The sequence below is a fragment of the Mixophyes fleayi genome, chromosome 12, assembly GCF_038048845.1.
Source record: "Mixophyes fleayi isolate aMixFle1 chromosome 12, aMixFle1.hap1, whole genome shotgun sequence".
Lineage (NCBI taxonomy): Eukaryota > Metazoa > Chordata > Amphibia > Anura > Limnodynastidae > Mixophyes > Mixophyes fleayi.
Genome location: NC_134413.1, coordinates 79,359,731 through 79,377,688, shown reverse-complemented (window position 1 = coordinate 79,377,688; position 17,958 = coordinate 79,359,731). Strand labels below are relative to the sequence as shown.

The 17,958-nt window shown below is 39.1% G+C and overlaps 1 protein-coding gene across 1 annotated transcript in view; it reads left to right on the top strand.

The window, feature by feature from the left end:
* LOC142108389 (Fc receptor-like protein 2) overlaps positions 1-1,447 on the top strand; it is a 51,621-nt gene extending 50,174 nt beyond the window's left edge. Inside the window, exon 15 of the mRNA XM_075192011.1 lies at positions 662-1,447. Within this exon, the coding sequence (XP_075048112.1) occupies positions 662-784 (123 nt within the window). The 3' untranslated portion in view covers positions 785-1,447. The remainder of the gene's footprint in view (positions 1-661) is intronic.
* Positions 1,448-17,958: the final 16,511 nt, after the last annotated feature.

Here is a 17,958-nt window from a genome sequence, read left to right as displayed (position 1 = left end):
TTAATGTGCCCCTATGGGAATGGGATTACATTATCATCATCATTTATTTATATAGCGCCAACATATTCCGTAGCGCTCTACAATTGGGGACAAACATTGTAAACTAATAAACAAACTAGGTAAAACAGACAAAGAGATGAGAACGCCCTGCTCGCAAGCTTACAATCTATGGGACAATGGGAGATGACACATGAGGCTAAGTCTACATTTTGCATTTCGACCCAGCCAGGCTGCAAAGGTAAAAGTGACTCATAAACTAAATAATCCTGTCGCACAACAATGTTGGTCAGGGGGTAGTTGTCTTGTGTGAAATTGTGTAACGGGTGGTAATAGGGTAATGTAGTGAGGTTAAGAGGGTGGTTGAGGAATATTATAAGCTTGTCTGAAGAGGTGGGTTTTCAGAGAACGCTTGAAAGTTTGTAGACCAGAGGAGTCTTATTGTGCGAGGGAGATAATTCCATAGAGTGGGTGCAGCCCAAAAAAAGTCCTGTAACAGGGAATGGAAGGATGCAATGAGGGTGGATGAGAGACGCAGATCATAAGAAGGCCTCCCCAAAAAAAGATAAATAAAATATACTTATCCTTCCTGAAACCATGTGTCATTGAAAACAGGCCAGTGGAAGCTAAATGTCATGGATTGTGTATTGTTTGTTTTATTCAGGATGATCACTCTGTTACATATTCTGCAGTCAAGTATTCTGAGACTTCACTGGAGACAAGAGCCTCTCAAGAGACATCTAACCCTACCGACCTCTACCAGAACTTCACTGTCAAAGAGCATTAAAGAGTTTGACACTTAATGCTAACAATATACTGGGCCTCATGTACAAAGTTCTCCAGTTGAGCACCACAAAATGTGACGGTACACCGGGTGGTCCAGCCTACGTATTTCACGATGCCAACTCTTCAATCTTCAGAGCTCCCTTCTCAATCTAGAAGTGTACCTAGATGAAGAGTGGTGGAAAACATGGAAATTCGGCCTCTACAAAAGTGTCAGCGCCACTTAAAATTCCAACCCCCTACCACTATGGAACCACCACATTCATCAAAATAAACCCTTGAGATTTCCTCCTGCTCAGTTTAGCCCTATGGATGACTAGGGGACATCTGGCCTGGGGACTTCTGGGCTGTTTTTATTATGTTTCCCTGTTGTGCATCTGAAGCTTTTTATGTCATTGCTCGGAGTACCCATCTAAATGCCCTTCAAATGCCCTTCACTAAAGAACTACATGATGCTGCAAAATGGGTCATCCAGGAGCACATTCGTAGTTCGAGGTGCACAGAGGGACCAGAGCTGTCTGCTATTTTGGTAAAGGACCTCATCTGATATGTGATGGCACTGGGTACACTTCCTCACTGTGCCATAGTGATAAACAACAAACTTCTGAGTAGTATATTGTTCATATGTATATATATTGTATATCTGTCATTAAAATGTGTGTATAAATATGCCTCATTGTTTTGTTATGTTCACAATACATTTTGGGACTCATTACAGGGCACTGATTATATAAAACATATAAAAATAATCAACCTTAATCCAGTTCAAAGAGTTGCAACTGTAAAGACAAAGCCTGAGTCATTAAACAGAGAAAAACATAAAAATATATAACTTTGCACCTGGGCAAAACCATGTTGCATTGGAGGGGGAGGTAAATTTAAAATGTGGGGACAGATTTATAGTTGGGGTAGGGCATGTCCTAGATCAACTTTAAATTTCAGTGTAAACATAAAGCTATCAAGTATTTGTGTGCTAGATGAAAAAACAGCCAGTATTTAACTTATGTGCAAAATAATCTACCAATTTTCACCCCTTGCATTGTAACATGGTTTTGTCCAGGAGAAAACTTACTCTTTTTTTGCCTTACTTTCCTTAATGACTCAGGCCCACAGTGTTAGTCAGCATCTGTATCCACAATCCAGAACCTCGAATTTAAGAGGAAGGACCCACATATACAATAACCACAGTGTATCACTGGTGGAGATGATTCTTCATGAGAACATGTCCATATACCGCCAGCCTATGTTCTCATAGATTCTTGTCATTGAACGTGTATGACATGCAAGTTGCTTTGTAGATCATCATCATCATTTATTTATATAGCGCCACTGATTCCGCAGCTCTGTACAGAGAACTCACTCACATCAGTCCCTGCCCCATTGGAGCTTACAGTCTAAATTCCCTAACATACACACACACACACAGACAAGGGTCAATTTTGATAGCAGCCAATTAACCTACCAGTATGTTTTTGGAGTGTGGGAGGAAACCGGAGCACCCGGAGGAAACCCACGCAAACACGGGGAGAACATACCCCTCACAGATAAGGCCATGGTCGGGAACTGAACTCATGACCCCAGCACTGTGAGGCAGAAGTGCTAACCACTAGGCCACTGTGCTATCACTGTTTTGTGCAGATAATGATGCTGGTTATCCACAATGATGGGAGAAGTATAAATGTACTTTATATGAATAAATACTCCTTCGGGAGTACTGTTTACCACCTGGAATTACAGCACTGCAGGTCATGAAACACAGACCATTCCCACAGTCCTGAGGATGTATTGAATACAAGCTACTCTGTTTCCCCAATCCTCTGTTACCAGCAGCAATATAATTAGTGTGTCAAAGAGAGGCAATGTCGGCAATCCAGTTTAATAGATCCTTCTACTGACGCGTTTCTCTAGCAGCAGTCTAGTCTCATCAGAGGGTGTATAGCTGGATCTAAAATCGCATTGCATATTTAAACAACCTATAAGCAGTTATTACTTCACGTAATTTGGGAACGCTTCGTTATACTATATCTGGGGACAGCTCACATAGTTAGTATCAAGAAAAATACAATGTACTTGTCCAGATCTGTCTGTCACTAGCGGAGAAGTTTCAGAGACTTTACAGAGAGTCAGAACAATGCGGTGCTTTCATGGAGATGCTGTACATAGTAGATTATCACTATTAAAAGTTCAATATGTGGTTGACTGAGATTTTTTTGGGGGGGGGGACACTAATGATCAGTGAAAAAGTCCAACAAGAGCCATTTGTGACATTATGAGATTGCTTTTGCATTTGTTGCACTGATGGACATCGATTTGTTTGGCAGAATGGAATATCTTGAAAACACACATTTGCTCGGAATGATGGTTCAAGGTAGGAAAAATCTTATGAACAATGACATAGATGAAAACATTTACTGGATACTCAGTGTTACTGATAAAACCAGACTTTAATTTATTGGCAGGATATTGAAATGACCTGCAAGAGAATGAATTACAGACTGTGGGATGGAATTCTCAATATTGTGGTACTGTGCACAGTTGTAGCAGCAGAGGTGGAGGTATTGTCCATTACTTTTAGAGTCATTTTTTTACTTTATTTTTTCCATTTAGATTGCAACGATGACAGATGACATTTTTGATTAATGTATTAAGCAATCTTCCAAGGACAGCGTATCCTGTAGGTGGCTGTGCCGACGATGGCTTTACTTACCTGAAAATTCCCTTTGTCTGTCTCTCCACTCCGGCCGTTATTGCAAAGTGGCTATGGTCACGTATGCACAGAGACATAATGCGATAGTAACCTGAGAGGAGAGCAGATAAGCCACAGTGAGGGATCTGAGGATCCCGCTACCACAATGATCTCCCCATAGGATTCAATGGCGTACGCCATTTTCAAATGGCGTCAGCTATCGTGGACAAGTTACACATTTCTTTCACAAGCGGACAGTCAAGATAGCTTAAACCACCTGCGGTTTGATCCTTGCCTCTGACCACCACGTCTTTGTTTTGGTGGGGGTTTTTTTCTGTCAGTCTGTGAAACCTCAGCTTCAGAAAACACTCTTTGCTTGTTAGAAACCAGGACGGCAATGTATAATGTGGAGCTTTGTAAAACGTTTGGTCTCCAGTGGTTTTTTCCAGTGGTTTGAGATGTAGCTACTGATTCCTCAGTGCTGTACAGAGAACTCATTCACATCAGTCCCTGCTCCATTGGAGCGTACAGTCTAAATTCCCTAATATAGACACACACAGACAGACAGAGTCTGAATGGCTTATTCACTTACTCTGGACTATAAATCAGCCGAAACCACCAAAAATTCATTATCTCACTGTTTTCAAAATCTGATTCCTAAGCCCTATTAACAATACAGTTTTAAGTATATACATTCAAGAGTATAGGAGATTTAATTAGTGCCTTAATCATTTTGATTCAACCACTTGTGTTCAAGCCCGGACATCCTTAAAACCTGGACAGTTAGCGGGGGAAGGTGGATTGAGGACTGGAGTTTTGAACCAAAGCATTAACTACTCTTCCCCCAACCCAATAGTCCCATCTTTCAGTTAAATGCTCACATACATATGCTAAATCAGTCTCTAACTCATTTAGAACAAGGGTTCAGTCACAATGTTACGAAAGGCAAATCTTACAAATGTTATAAACCTGATTACCGCGTTTTTTAAAATGGTAACAACTGCAGATGGAGCAGCCTTAAGTGAACTTACTGGGTGCACTGATCAAAATATGTTTCTTTATGCCACAGCGAAAGTCATTAATATTAATGGAAAAGTATCATATATATGTAATTGTAAGTAAAACAGTTGCTTACAGCTTTTGACTCTAAGAATGGTTGAAAATTATCAGCAATATACGACACAATGAGCAGACTATAATACCAATACATCTGTGGTTTATAGCCACCAGGTCGTATTCTGAAAACCTCCATTTCCTGTTTGTTCTTCAGTGTAATGTTGATTTTACTGCTAGGAAACCCTTACTCTGATCTTCTGCTATATATAAATGTGTGGGGGAGTAACAATGGTTGCCAGCATGTTTCCTGGCTATTGCTTTTTATAAATCATAACTAAATATGTTGAATAAAAAGAGGAGGTGATTAGTGTCGGCATACAGAGCTTAGACTGTTCTCCGTTACACACTGAAGTCATCATGCCCATCCTGGCGTTAATCATCCTAATGTGTAAGTGCCAAAACTTTCGAAATTGTTAAAATTGTACTGAGTTATTTAGGTGGGTTTGCAGCGGTGTGTATGTGATTCAATTTGTAATGGAAGTATAGTTTAGAGAAATAGTTGTACACGTGATTATAGTCAATACTAAATATCTCCAAACATGTTAAAGTCACTAAAGGTATCCGAAAACAAAAATAGATTCACGCTGAGGGCATTTTCAAGACAAATTTCTTTGCAAATAAATGAACGAATCTTTCGACTTGGTAACGTTTGGGTTCAATACAAACGCAACGCATGCTTTTCTTGGTACATAAATCTATCTAGGTTTAAAGCGCCACGTTTTTTAATGCAATCATACCTACTTTACTGCACTCCACGTCAATTGTTGAATGCGTGAAAGAGCAGCTTCATAGCCCGTGTGCTTAGACAGTTTGTAGGGTTATTGCGCATTTTTACTGTGAAATAAATATACATGTTTTGTAGAAGTGAAAAATTTAACATTTTTTAATTATCCTATAAAAAGTAAATTAAATAAAAGAAAAATCTATTACATTTGGAACACCCCTCTCTTTAGTTTGAACTGTTCTTGTTTTCGTCCCCTAATTTATTCTTAATTTCATTCTTATTTAGCTCTGGTGCTGTGTTTATATATGATGTATTATTATATTAATTGGAATGTATTATTTATTAATTATTTATTATTTATTTATTTGCACATATATATGATTGCATGTGATCATTTTGAGCAGCGATGGACATCCTGATATACTTCAAGTGTCCCATATATGACCCTCCAACCTTCAAAAGGACTGCAAATGACCCTTAATTTAAATAATATAAAACAGTCTAAAATAGACCTCAGCTACCCACATCACTCAACCCAAAATGTCCCTGCAGGCCACTCACTTCCTCTAAAATTCCACCGCATGCCCTCAGACCCTGTATTTGACACTCACACCTCCTAGATAGTGTGACTTTGAGATAATATTGTAACCTGGTTCTTTTGTGAAGCCTGTAGGCTGTGTGCTACCCCGTGTAGTGCATTGTAATTTCCCTTCTGGAAAACAAAATCATTTCACCAGTTTTGGTTCATGACAACTATTTCTTTATACATGTCTCAATTTGCCCTTTTTTGTCCACCCTCCAGATCAAAAAGAGGCGTTTAACAAATACGCCATCTTGCCATGGAAATCTGCATTCCTCGGCAAGAAAATATTGGCCCAAAAGCATTTGCGCTTTAACATTTCAACAACTTTGGCAGAACTTATTGCAGTGCACCACCTATTCAGAGATGACCCCATAGATTCAATTCAAACACACTCATTTATTGGAGAAAAGCAAAATTGAGGCCATACTTGGCACGACTCCAGTTCTATGGCGGCAGAGGCTGGTTGACGGACGTGCAAAGTTCTGATGATATAATCTTCATGGTCAAATTTTGTTTTACCATTCTGCACTGTTTGTAAATGCACCTATTGTGGAATTAATAGCCTATGAATAGAGCTGGGGCGACATCGTTCAATTAATGTTGATGTGTGGAGTGCCTAGGATACGACTGAGAAGACTTTAGGGCAAATCGAAATGTGCAAAATTATTACACCAAATGCGGAAGGAAGCGAATATTTTGCTGGACAGTTTTTTAAGATTTTGTTCATCCTTTGTTTCATTAGAGCTATGGGTAGATATCACCTATGGATCTATTTATTGATGGGATCTTTTTTTCTGGCAAAATCTATATAATCTAAATCCTGTACATGTGACATGATTTAGCATTAATCCCCCCCTCTCTTTTCTGAGAAACTATCTGTATTTGCTGCTATTGCTTATACTTTGTACTAATGTTATCTATTTTTAGTATTGCACTTCCTTCCTTTCATTAGTTGTTAGAAGCAATTGTACTGTGGTTTTAAAACTGTATAAAACTTCTATGAATTCCCCTAAAGTTGCCGTGCCATGATTTGCCCAAGTTTGGCCTCAAAATTCCAAAATATCCTGGAAACGTACATTTTTCTCTTTCTATAAAAGACCTGTCAAAATGTAGTCCTTAAAAAAGCATAGCGAAACGCGCGTCGGCGGTTCGCTGGGTGCATGCTAAACTCAGCCCGATACAAAAGTATAACTAGACATGACTTTTAAATCCAATTGGTATGGAGCTATTATAGGTAGATAGCAATTTACCTCCTATTTATGCATAGCAAGATTAGCCAAATAGGAGAACTAATAGCACTTAACATTGTAGTGGAGCTAGATACTGGGTTTTATGCCACGTTCATTTAACAGAAGAACAACTTTACTATTAGTAAAAGTAATACACCTCTACAGTGGGGATGCTTGATAGCTTCTGTAATATCTCATATATATTATAGGAACTGGTTGAGGAATCAAGTTACATACTACTTTTTATTTTTGTGAATACTTCCAAGAATAAATTAGGTAAGTATAATTCCACTTGAATCATGCATTATGATCTCTAGCTTCACCTAACACAAGTCTATATATGGCTATATAGGAGTATATCAGTAGTGCATCCAGTGATTTTAGTGCACACCATTTCACATTATTTATTCACGAGCACTTATATATTTCGCTATTTTAATTAATATTTTAATAGAAATAATAAAAGTTACATTTTAATTAATACTGATGTTCAATCAATCATCTTGATCCGATTATATTTAGGGAAATTTAGTGCACCTATTCAATAAACTTCTAGCTGTTCTCCTTTTGATGCTTGTATGTGCAAGTTTCTGGTCGCACCCCTCATGCAATTCATCAGAGGAATCTGGGGACAATGTATTTATGAGGGATTTCCCTATAATCAGTGCGATAAAACCTATCTTTCCTTTTCATTATTCTCTTTCTACCAGCAAAGTTCGCACCCTTTCAACTCTCCCAAATCTCCGTCGGCTTCAAATATCTGTTCATCAGTATTTCCGAAAACCAGTCCTCAGGGAGCCCTAACAGTGCAGGTTTTCCAGTTCACAAGTGACGTAATTACACCACCTGTGGATCTGTTACAATGTGTCAGTCAGTAATGAATACACCTGTGCTTCAGCAGTGAGATATGGAAAACCTGCACTGTTAGGGGGTCTGTATAGACCAAGTTTGCGGAAAACTGTTGCCGAGGGTACTTGAAAGTTATTTTCATTTGTATAGTATTTTTTTTAGGTAGATTTATGTTTTGATTACATTTTGACATTTGTGTTTGTGTTATTTAAGCAATTATAGTAGTTAATGTGTTAGGCTACCAAAAGGAAACTTTCTTTAGATAGTTAATTATATATATATATATATAGTATTAACCTTGTTTTTATATAAGAGTATATTTTTAAAGAAGTAACTGCAGAGCATCAGATGAGCCACTGGCTTTCCAGATCTGGTTGACAGGACCATTTTCACTAATGATGGTTTCAGCAGGAGGTGTTGTGACCATTTTAAATGCCTGTCACAGTGAGGAGAGTTCCCCACCATTCTTCCTATTGACAATGAAGCAATTCAGCAACAATAGATATTGTCCACGTTGTGGCTTCAGACATGGCCAGCTCTGGAAATACTCGGCTGATTCTGATTTTCCTGCAGTTTTGGCTACTTCGCTGGAATATCACCTCCTTTCTGTTATTTGCACTACTACTGAATCATTGGATATTAGATGTAGCACCCAAGTGCAGTCATCTACTTCTGTGATTATAGCCTGTCCATGATAATTCTCCAATGACTGCATCATCTGCAACATGTGTGGGTAGCTCAAAGTCCTGTCCAGTGTTTTCACTAGCTAGACAGAGTTTCGCACTGCCAAGAGGTGGCTTTATGAAGAAATCAATTATGGTTACATGCAATCTATGTAGTGACTTTGTAAGTTATGGTCTGGGCATGAGGCAAATGGACATCTTCGACTTCCAACAACACCTCCTGAGGGTTCATAGGATGGCCCTGGGCAAGGAGTGAAATCTGTTTTATGTTATGTTGCTCAGTTTTAAATAAATGGTACTAAGTTTTTAAATGGTATACCTGGCTAGATGTAAACTCTTGTTGTGCACAGTAGGGGGAACTGTCGATTACATGCCCAGTAATGTGGAGGCTGTGAGACTGCAGAGTGCTGGTATGATACTAGGGCCGTCCATGCTAAGAGGGATCCACCTCTTGGCAAAAGTTGGTGTTCTTTAATGAGCAGGATCTGAAATCGCCACTGCATATCCAGACTATGGAACGTGATGCTGAGAATCAATGTGTTATGAATGAAGTCACATGTGTCTTCAGGTGCTGATGTTGGAGGGCCACCATCCTCTTCAGTGTAACCAGGGACAGGTTAGACGAAAGATCTCCTTACACATTTACAGGCACTGCTTAGACCAGTTTTCCTTTTTTAGGCTTGATGAATAGGTTCTTTGCATTCCATGGCCTGATTCTCCAATGGGTTTTAAACATTTGCCGAAGTCAGCCCAATTTGTTAATTAATTAGCAGATAGTAAATTGTTTGCATCGATTTGCCTATATCTTTCGAATAAATATATGTCTTGTATATACAGTAAATTATGAATCCATTTCATGGTGGTATGAACATTTGCTCCTCTCTCTTGCATGTCCTCACTTATCTGCCAATAGGGCCCAGAACTTCCATATATTTAAAGGGAAATGCAGAAGAGATGAATGACTGTCAAGGGACCCAGTTAGGAAAGCCAAATTACTACTATTTTTGCGTATAATGAAATGTATTGATTTTTGTATGAAATTCACATTTACTGTTACTGTTTTGTTTTTTTACTAAGTTACTGTTTTGTTTTTTCTTTCAGCATCAGTTTTGATGAATTTAGGTAAGTCAATTAAAATAATCAAGTAAAGAGAAGAGTATCTTTGGTAGAGGAAAGTAATTTGTATAATATCTCATGAATTATTGACTCTTGTTCTTAATTTGGCTGCATTACTAAACTGTTATCCTTGTTAATATGATGCCTGTGGTGAGTAGAGGAATCAGGGACCCTCAAGAGATTGTCAGCATTGTCAGAAAGCTAACAGTAAACAGAAATCTGCCCAAGTAGCTAGAGGGAAATCCAAAACATAACTAGACATCTAGCCAATGTGTCAGATCCAGATAGACTAGCAGTCACCACCTCATACCTATTTTCCAATCAACTCTTTTTATATTTAACGATGCCCCTATCTCAATGATTTTCTCTTTTTAGGTGTTTACTATATTTCAACTGTCCAGTTGGGTGATTTTATTAATCCGTAGCCCTGAATGTCTCTCTTTTACACCCTGCTTTCTAGGGCTTGTGCAAGTCTTGGAGGCACCCTGGACACTGCCCCATCCACACACACTCAAAAGCACCCTCACATTTGGAATCGAGGCCCACACTCCCCCAGTCAGAGTGGGGGCTCGTCCCTGCTGCTTTTTACCTAGGTGGGCGAGAGTAGTAGTAATCGTTAAAGCGACGCTGCTAACGACACCACATATGTAGACAAAAAATGCCTATTCCCATAAACCCGACTTGAAAAATATATAGACTTACGAGAACACAGACAGAATACATGTCCGGCACCGCTGACATAAATTCTGGCTGCTGAAAATACTGCCCACTGGAATTCACGTCATTTGCAATTGCAACGGTGAGAGTTTTGCTTTTAGATTAGCAATGCTAAGACCTACAGTATAGATTATGTAATCAAAGGGTTAGGGTTAGGAATAGGGTTAGGGTTAGGGTTAGGAATAGGGTTAGAGTTAGAGCTGGGGTTAGGGTTAGGGTTAGGAGTGCTAGATAATATAGCCGAGTACTTGCATTGTCGCTTTACAATAAAAAATCTCCTTGTCGCAATTGTAAATGACGTGATTTTCACTGTCTGGCATTTTCACCAGCCAGAATTTAGGTCAGCGGTGCCGGACATGTATTCTATGTGTGTTCTCAGAAGTCTATATATTTTTCAAGTCGGGTTTATGGGAATAGGGTTTCTTTTGTCTAAATTGTTTTATTATCATCATCGTGAATCCATACCTCACTCAGCGTAGGGACCGGCATCCTTGGCTATGATGTCACAGCTATGATGTCAGTGAAACACTGACAAGGAGGAGCCACAGCCAGCAGAAGCAACTGGTGACTTCTCTTCCATGTCAGTAGTCAGCACTCTATCCAGCTGTATCACTGGATGAGCGACGTTATTATATAAGGTGCCCCCCTAACCATTGGTGCACTGAGCAACCTTAGATTCACCTGATGGTAGCAGCAGCCCTGCTATTTCCCCTTCCTTCCAAACTGATCCTTTTTCTAGTGTTTCCAGTTCTATGTGGATGCTCTCCTTGGTTGCCACCTAAATATTTTTTAAGGGCTTGTAAATATATTACAACACCTGTGTTGTGTATACATGTGTCATGCTGGTTATCAGGATCGTCATCAGAAATCTAGGCCCATCCCATGACCTGATGAACATGGACTCCATCTCTACTGTACACTTTCCATAGGTTTATAATGCCTACAGCTTGCCCATATACAGTACTATGTATAAAACAAGCATTATACAATGATTACAATATTTACATCAAACATATATCACATTAAGAAAACAAACTTCGCAATGGAAAATCTTTGCTGACATAAATAGACCAATCTAGCTCGCAACAGGTATCCGAGATGAGAATCTACAATAAATCAGAACTTATGGCAAATACTCTTATACCATGGTCACATGTACATCTCACCATCTACAGAGTATCTCTAAGATTTGTGCAGAGGTTTAGATCATACTGGTGTTTGAATTCGGTGGAAAAGCAGAGGACATTTATCCTGTTCAATGAAATCATTGAAATTGCAGCTTATTGATCTCAGTGGCCAGGATTCCGCACTATTTTTGTGTCCGTCTTGTGATTCCACACAATTTTTGTGTCCTTCTTGTGATTCCACACAAGTTTTGTGTCCTTCTTGTGATTCCGCACTATTCTCAAGTCCTTCTTGTGATTCCGCAATATTCTCGTGTTGTTCTTGTGATTCCGCACTATTCTTGTGTTCTTCTTGTGATTCCGCACTATTCTTGTGTTCTTCTTGTGATTCCGCACTGTTCAAGTCCTTCTTGTGATTCCGCACTGTTCTCAAGTCCTTCTTGTGATTCCGCACTAGTCTCATGTTCTTCTTGTGATTTTGCACTATTCTTGTGTTCTTGTGATTCCGCACTATTCTCATGTCCTTCTGGTTATTCCGCTCTATTGTTCTTTTCTTCTTGTGATTCCGCACTATTGTTCTTTTCTTCTTGTGATTCCGCACTATTCTTCTTTTCTTCTTGTGATTCCGCACTATTGTTCTTTTCTTCTTGTGATTCCGCACTATTCTTGTGTTTTTCTTGTGATTCTGCACTATTCTCAAGTCCTTCTTGTAATTCCGCACTATTCTTATGTTCTTCTTGTGATACCGCACTATTCTTCTTTTCTTCTTGTGATTCCGCACTATTCTTCTTTTCTTCTTGTGATTCCGCACTATTCTTGTGTTCTGTTTTTGATTCCGAACTATTCTTGTGTCCTTGTTGTGATTCTGCACTATTCTTAACACCACCACAGATACAAAAGTAATCTCAGATTCTCAGATAAATAACATTACCCACATGGTTAGATAGATCAGAGCTCAGTCAATTTGTATAGACCTAAAAGTCTGGTGAGAGATTGGGGTTACAGTTTACTTCTGCTGGGCACATATTGAGTTACTAAATCAACCACTTGCCCCATTTATCCCCCAAACTGGCGATTTCTTCAGAATGTGTGTTAGACTTCAGACATTGCCCATATTCATTATAAATTCTTTAAAATACCTTTTTTGTGATGCTGTAAGTTTGATGAAAAATACTGACAGTGAAATTGTGGTTGTATGTATATTACAACATATGTGCGTCTATTTTTATAATATTTTCTTTTGCAGGTGACGCAGTCAGACCTATAGTGACATTTACTCCTAACTGGAAAAATGTTTTTAAAGGGGATTCGGTGACTATATCATGTAATGTGAGATCTACTGAACAATTCATTGACAACTACTACTGGTATAAAAATGAAAAACGGCTAGGTAATGGAGTACAGACATTTATAATTACATCTGCAGGAGAGAAAGACAGTGGGGATTATCAGTGCTGGGTCAACACTTTTGGCTATAGTCTCCCTGCCAGACTGTATGTTACTTCTAAACGTGAGTAATCTTGCAGTAATCTGATTTTTGTTTTTAACAAAACATAAGTAATAAGTATAAACTATTGTGGAACAATGTATATTTTGCTTTTGGTGAAAAATAATGACAAGGATAACAATATATCTCACAGCTGTTCATCCAATGTGTTTCCTACCACTTCTCTGAATAGTATGTCATTAATTTATCCTGTTTACTGGAGAGAGATTACACCACCAAAATAACCCCCGGGGAGAGTGTTAAGTATAACCACGACCCCCTGCCACACCCTCAGGAAAATTATTTCACTGAAATCAGACATTCTTTTACAACTTCTTGCTATAAAATGCTTCATCAAGAGACATGTTGGGCATTAAATATGGCGGCAGTCATAATTCATGTATCAATAATGATTCAATTATTTTAGCTCTGTTACCTATGTTCTGTGTATAACAGCAATCTGTCATTCTCTCTCAGACCTTCTGCCTTCTGCGCGGCCAACAACAGCCTCACTAAGCCTTCTACTGACCTATTCACTAAGCTCTCAGACCACCTTGCCTCTTGCAAGACACACAACAGCCTCACACTTGAGCCCTCAACTCAGCTCCTCGTTGAGCCTCTGTCTGGAGGGTTCCAGTCTCCTGGCTCTCTTAGCTTCCTTGCCACTTGCAGGACTTATATTGGCTAAAGCTTCCATCTAGCCAAGATAATTCCTTTCCCAACGCATTTTGTTATTAATAGATTCCTTCTCCAGAAGATTGTATCTAATGGTACCTGGCTGGAAGCATCTGAAATTGTCTGTCTTTCCCCATGGTTACATTCTTCTGCAGATTATACAAGTATCATAATTGACTTTTTGGTTCTATTAGGCCTAACTTAAGAGAAAAATGCCCACAAAAGTTGAATGGCCATAACTCTCTTCAGGGAAAGTTGGTTTTGCAGCTTGTCCTACCCAGTTTCTGTACAGTAAAAATAATGTAGTTTGTCAAGCAAAGATCCTTTCTTCTTTCATGTTATCACATCGGATGTGGACTATAACTGTATTTGCTGTTCCCATTTCATCTTTTACAACTCTTCTCTAAAATGTCTCATGTGTATTAAGATTGTCTTTATAGCACATCATAATGTGCTTCCTTGGCTATGTGAAATTATATTGTGTGGTAGATGCATCTATTTTGCAGCTTCTGCAGTCAGACCTGTTGTGACATTTTCTCCTAACCGAAGAAAGATATTTTATGGGGAATCGGTGACTATAACATGTGATGTGGGATCTACTGCACAAAGAACCCAGCGATATTATTGGTACAAAAACAACAAGAAAATGCATAGCAAAGAAAAGCGGGATATACAAGTTAAAAATGCATTGGCGGAGAACATCGGGGATTATCAGTGCTCCACGCTAACTAGTGACTTAAGTTATCCCGTCAGATTGGAAGTTTCAGATGGTGAGTTTTTACATTCTTTATAACAAATAAATAAGGATGAATTAAAGGGGCTAATCGCTTGTGGCAATAGGCTGATGTACACAAACAGCTTGCTCCCAAAAACAATTCAGAGATTTCAGCATGCCATGAAAAACATATCCAGCTATGGGAGAGGACAAGAGGGACTACAGGCTCACTGAACAATAGCTTCTTGACTTCAACTAACTGGCGCAGATCTTAGGGGTAGGACTTCTATATATACCCCATAGCGGGACACATGAGACCACAGGGAGTTCTCCAGAAGTGGGAAAACACTTAATTATGTTTTTTCCTTAGTAGATCATTCAGTTTTTCCTTCTTCCTTACTTAGTTCTTAAAATCTCACTGTTTGCAAGGGCCTCTTCCATGGAATCTTCACCATTTGGTCAATTCTGCAGAAGCTCACTACTTACAATAGGTAGCGACCTCTGCTGGCCAGTCTCTGACATGTTACTATAAATGATAGCTGGTACCTGATTGGATGGCCTCTTCAAGCAAAGCATACTATATATAAACTATATATTGTGTATTCCCAGGCATGCGTTTTAGAATGTCGACATTTTTGTTGATATTCATGTTTATTAATGTACAGCTGCCATTGCAATTATATGTATTGTGGTACCTAACGATATGTGTTTAAGGCAGCAGTTGTTGTTAGAAGCACCTGTCTAGCCATTTAAATTATTGAAATAATTTTTGATGTTATGAATAACCCTATGAGTCTCTCTCTCTCTCTCTCTCTCTCTCTCTCTATATATATATATGATAAGTACACATTAAGTGTAAGACACCAGTTTTCATAAACGTTCCCAGTGGCTGCATTAGAGGAAGGAACAGTCATAGTGACAAATTTAGCAATTTTAAAAGGATAGTGGATAGATCTGTGCATGGGGCTGAACAAGGCAGATACGATAGATAGTATATAAATTGTTTGTAGCGATCCATAATGATCTGTATGGTAAGGCAAATATGGCAGGAGAATTGGGACATTTCCACTCTTTCCTTCATATATACTATCCCCAGGGGGAGTGTCTATAGGAGTTGTGTAGGAGATACAACGTACACACATGGTAGCGGCAATGCAACGTGTGCAGTGCTGCCTCACTGCCTCTGTGCGGCACAACCCTCTGCTGTGGGAAAGACCAATTATTTTTCGGTGTGATTTATGTCTGGATGAGTCTTCACTGTTCACTGTTTTCCTGACGTGTTTGCTTCTGTGTCTTACAGAATTAATAGCTGGTTTAGGCTGAATTTCTTACTGAGCTACAAAATTACGTTTTGTGGTGTAATATAGTACCTGTGTTATTATTTATAATTTCAGCCTCTGTCATAATAGAAGCACCCCCCTATGTATTTGAAGGTGACCCATTGATTCTGAGATGTCACAGTTGGAATACGGATGAAGATAAAGAGATATTTATCCAAACAGATAATAAAATTATGCAGTCCGAAAATAATATTTTATACATTCCAAATGTAAACACAACAATGACTGGGATATACCAATGTATAAAGAAAGCAGAGAGTAGATCTCTTGATCAAACAAGAAAGGATGAGACGTTTATATTTGTCCAAGGTAAGTATGGTAACTTCAGTAATAATATATTTACAATCCAAGTATGTAAGGTGATCTGGGTCACTGCGCTGTACTTACACTAGGAGTCCTCACTCCACACATTCTCCATGTAGTGCCAGACCGCTATGTGGGGTCACCTAGGTACAAGTCTTCAAATGCCCAGTGTGGTAAGAAAATATAAAGATTAGTTCTGTAAATGTGGGTTGTCGTCAAAGTACATATATATATATATATATATATATATATATATATATATATCTACTATATAAATGCCTAGTGGCGTGTGTGGGAAAAAAAAACCAAGCTGCAGCGCCACCTGGGCAGAGTTATACACTGACCTATATATTTCTTGAAGGAGAAGTGACAGTTGGGAGTGGTTGGTGGTTGCCGGGGGTGACAGTGGGGAGTTTTTAACACCTTAAGTAGCTTGATGAAGGATGTGGCGATGAAGATGAAGGATGAGGTGATGGAGAAAAATGATGAGGTGGTGACATGTGGACAAAACCACGTTAAAAAAGGGCGCTTGCATTGGGAAGTAACGTTCTTCCCCTGAGGAGGCCTGGGCTAGGCCCAAATGCATGACAAGAACCTTTTTAACACCTTAAGTAGCTTGATTTGACTAGAATGCATGAGTATCATGCACGGGTTAACTTGTGTGTGTTATATATATATATATATATATATATATATATATGTATATGTATATATATATATTAGAAGACATTGCGTTGCAAATGAATGAAGACAGTGCGCAATCCTCATTGGCGTTGTCACTTGCCTCTATGGGTGCTGCTCTGCCTATTTTGCCAACATGGCTTGGCAGGGGTAAATAGCGTAGTTTGCAGTAGCCAATGGGGAGTGTTGGCCACTCCCCCCATGCAGCAGACTGCCACAGATAGACAGAATCCTGTCACAAAACACAGGTCTGTGACAGCTTTTATCTGATCTATTTTTTAAAAATACTTTATATAATTAAAAGAAATGCAAGTATTTGCCAGGAACAACATTATAACTAATGTACTGAATGGAATAATGCACATCCTACTTATAATAAAGCATAAGGATATTATAAGCAGGGACAGGATGGGCAGGGGGCATCTGCTGGGTCACAGGACCACCTGCTGTTATTTCCTTTTAGAATAGACTGCTAAGTCAAGTCTGGCCCCCCCGGGCTAATCTTAACTAGAGATGAGCGGGCTCGGATTCCGCTAATCTGAGCCCACCCGAACAGTGCGGATCCGAACGGGATCCGAACACTGTTCGGATATTTCCGGCGGGCAAAAAAATGAAAACGAGGCTCTGTCGTCCAAGTCTCGCGTCGAATCTCGCGAGGGGTGGGAGGGAGGGCCCAGAACAATTCCATCTTGTACCTCTTTTTTTGGCATTATGTGCTCAAGCTACCTCGGTGCAACCTTTTGGCCTAAAAATAATATTGTGAGGTGTTCAGAATTGACTGGAAATTAGTGGAAATGATTGTTATTGAATGTTATTGAGGTTAATAATAGCGTAGGAGTGGAAAAAAAACCCCACAAAACTGGTTTTTAGCACTTTTTATGTTTTTTTCAAAATAAATCCGAATCCAAAACCTTAAATCCGAACCAAAACCTTTCGTCAGGTGTTTTGCGAAACAAATCCGAACCCAAAACACAAAACACGAGACACCAAAAGTGGCCGGTGCACATCCCTAATCTTAACCAACACCTCCCCTGATTATAAGGCACACAATTCCTTGTTGTATGTTAATATCCTTATGTCTACAGAAGATGGTGCATTACCATATATATATTCTCTATTGAAAGCTGCCAACGGTCCATCAGAAAAGTTTG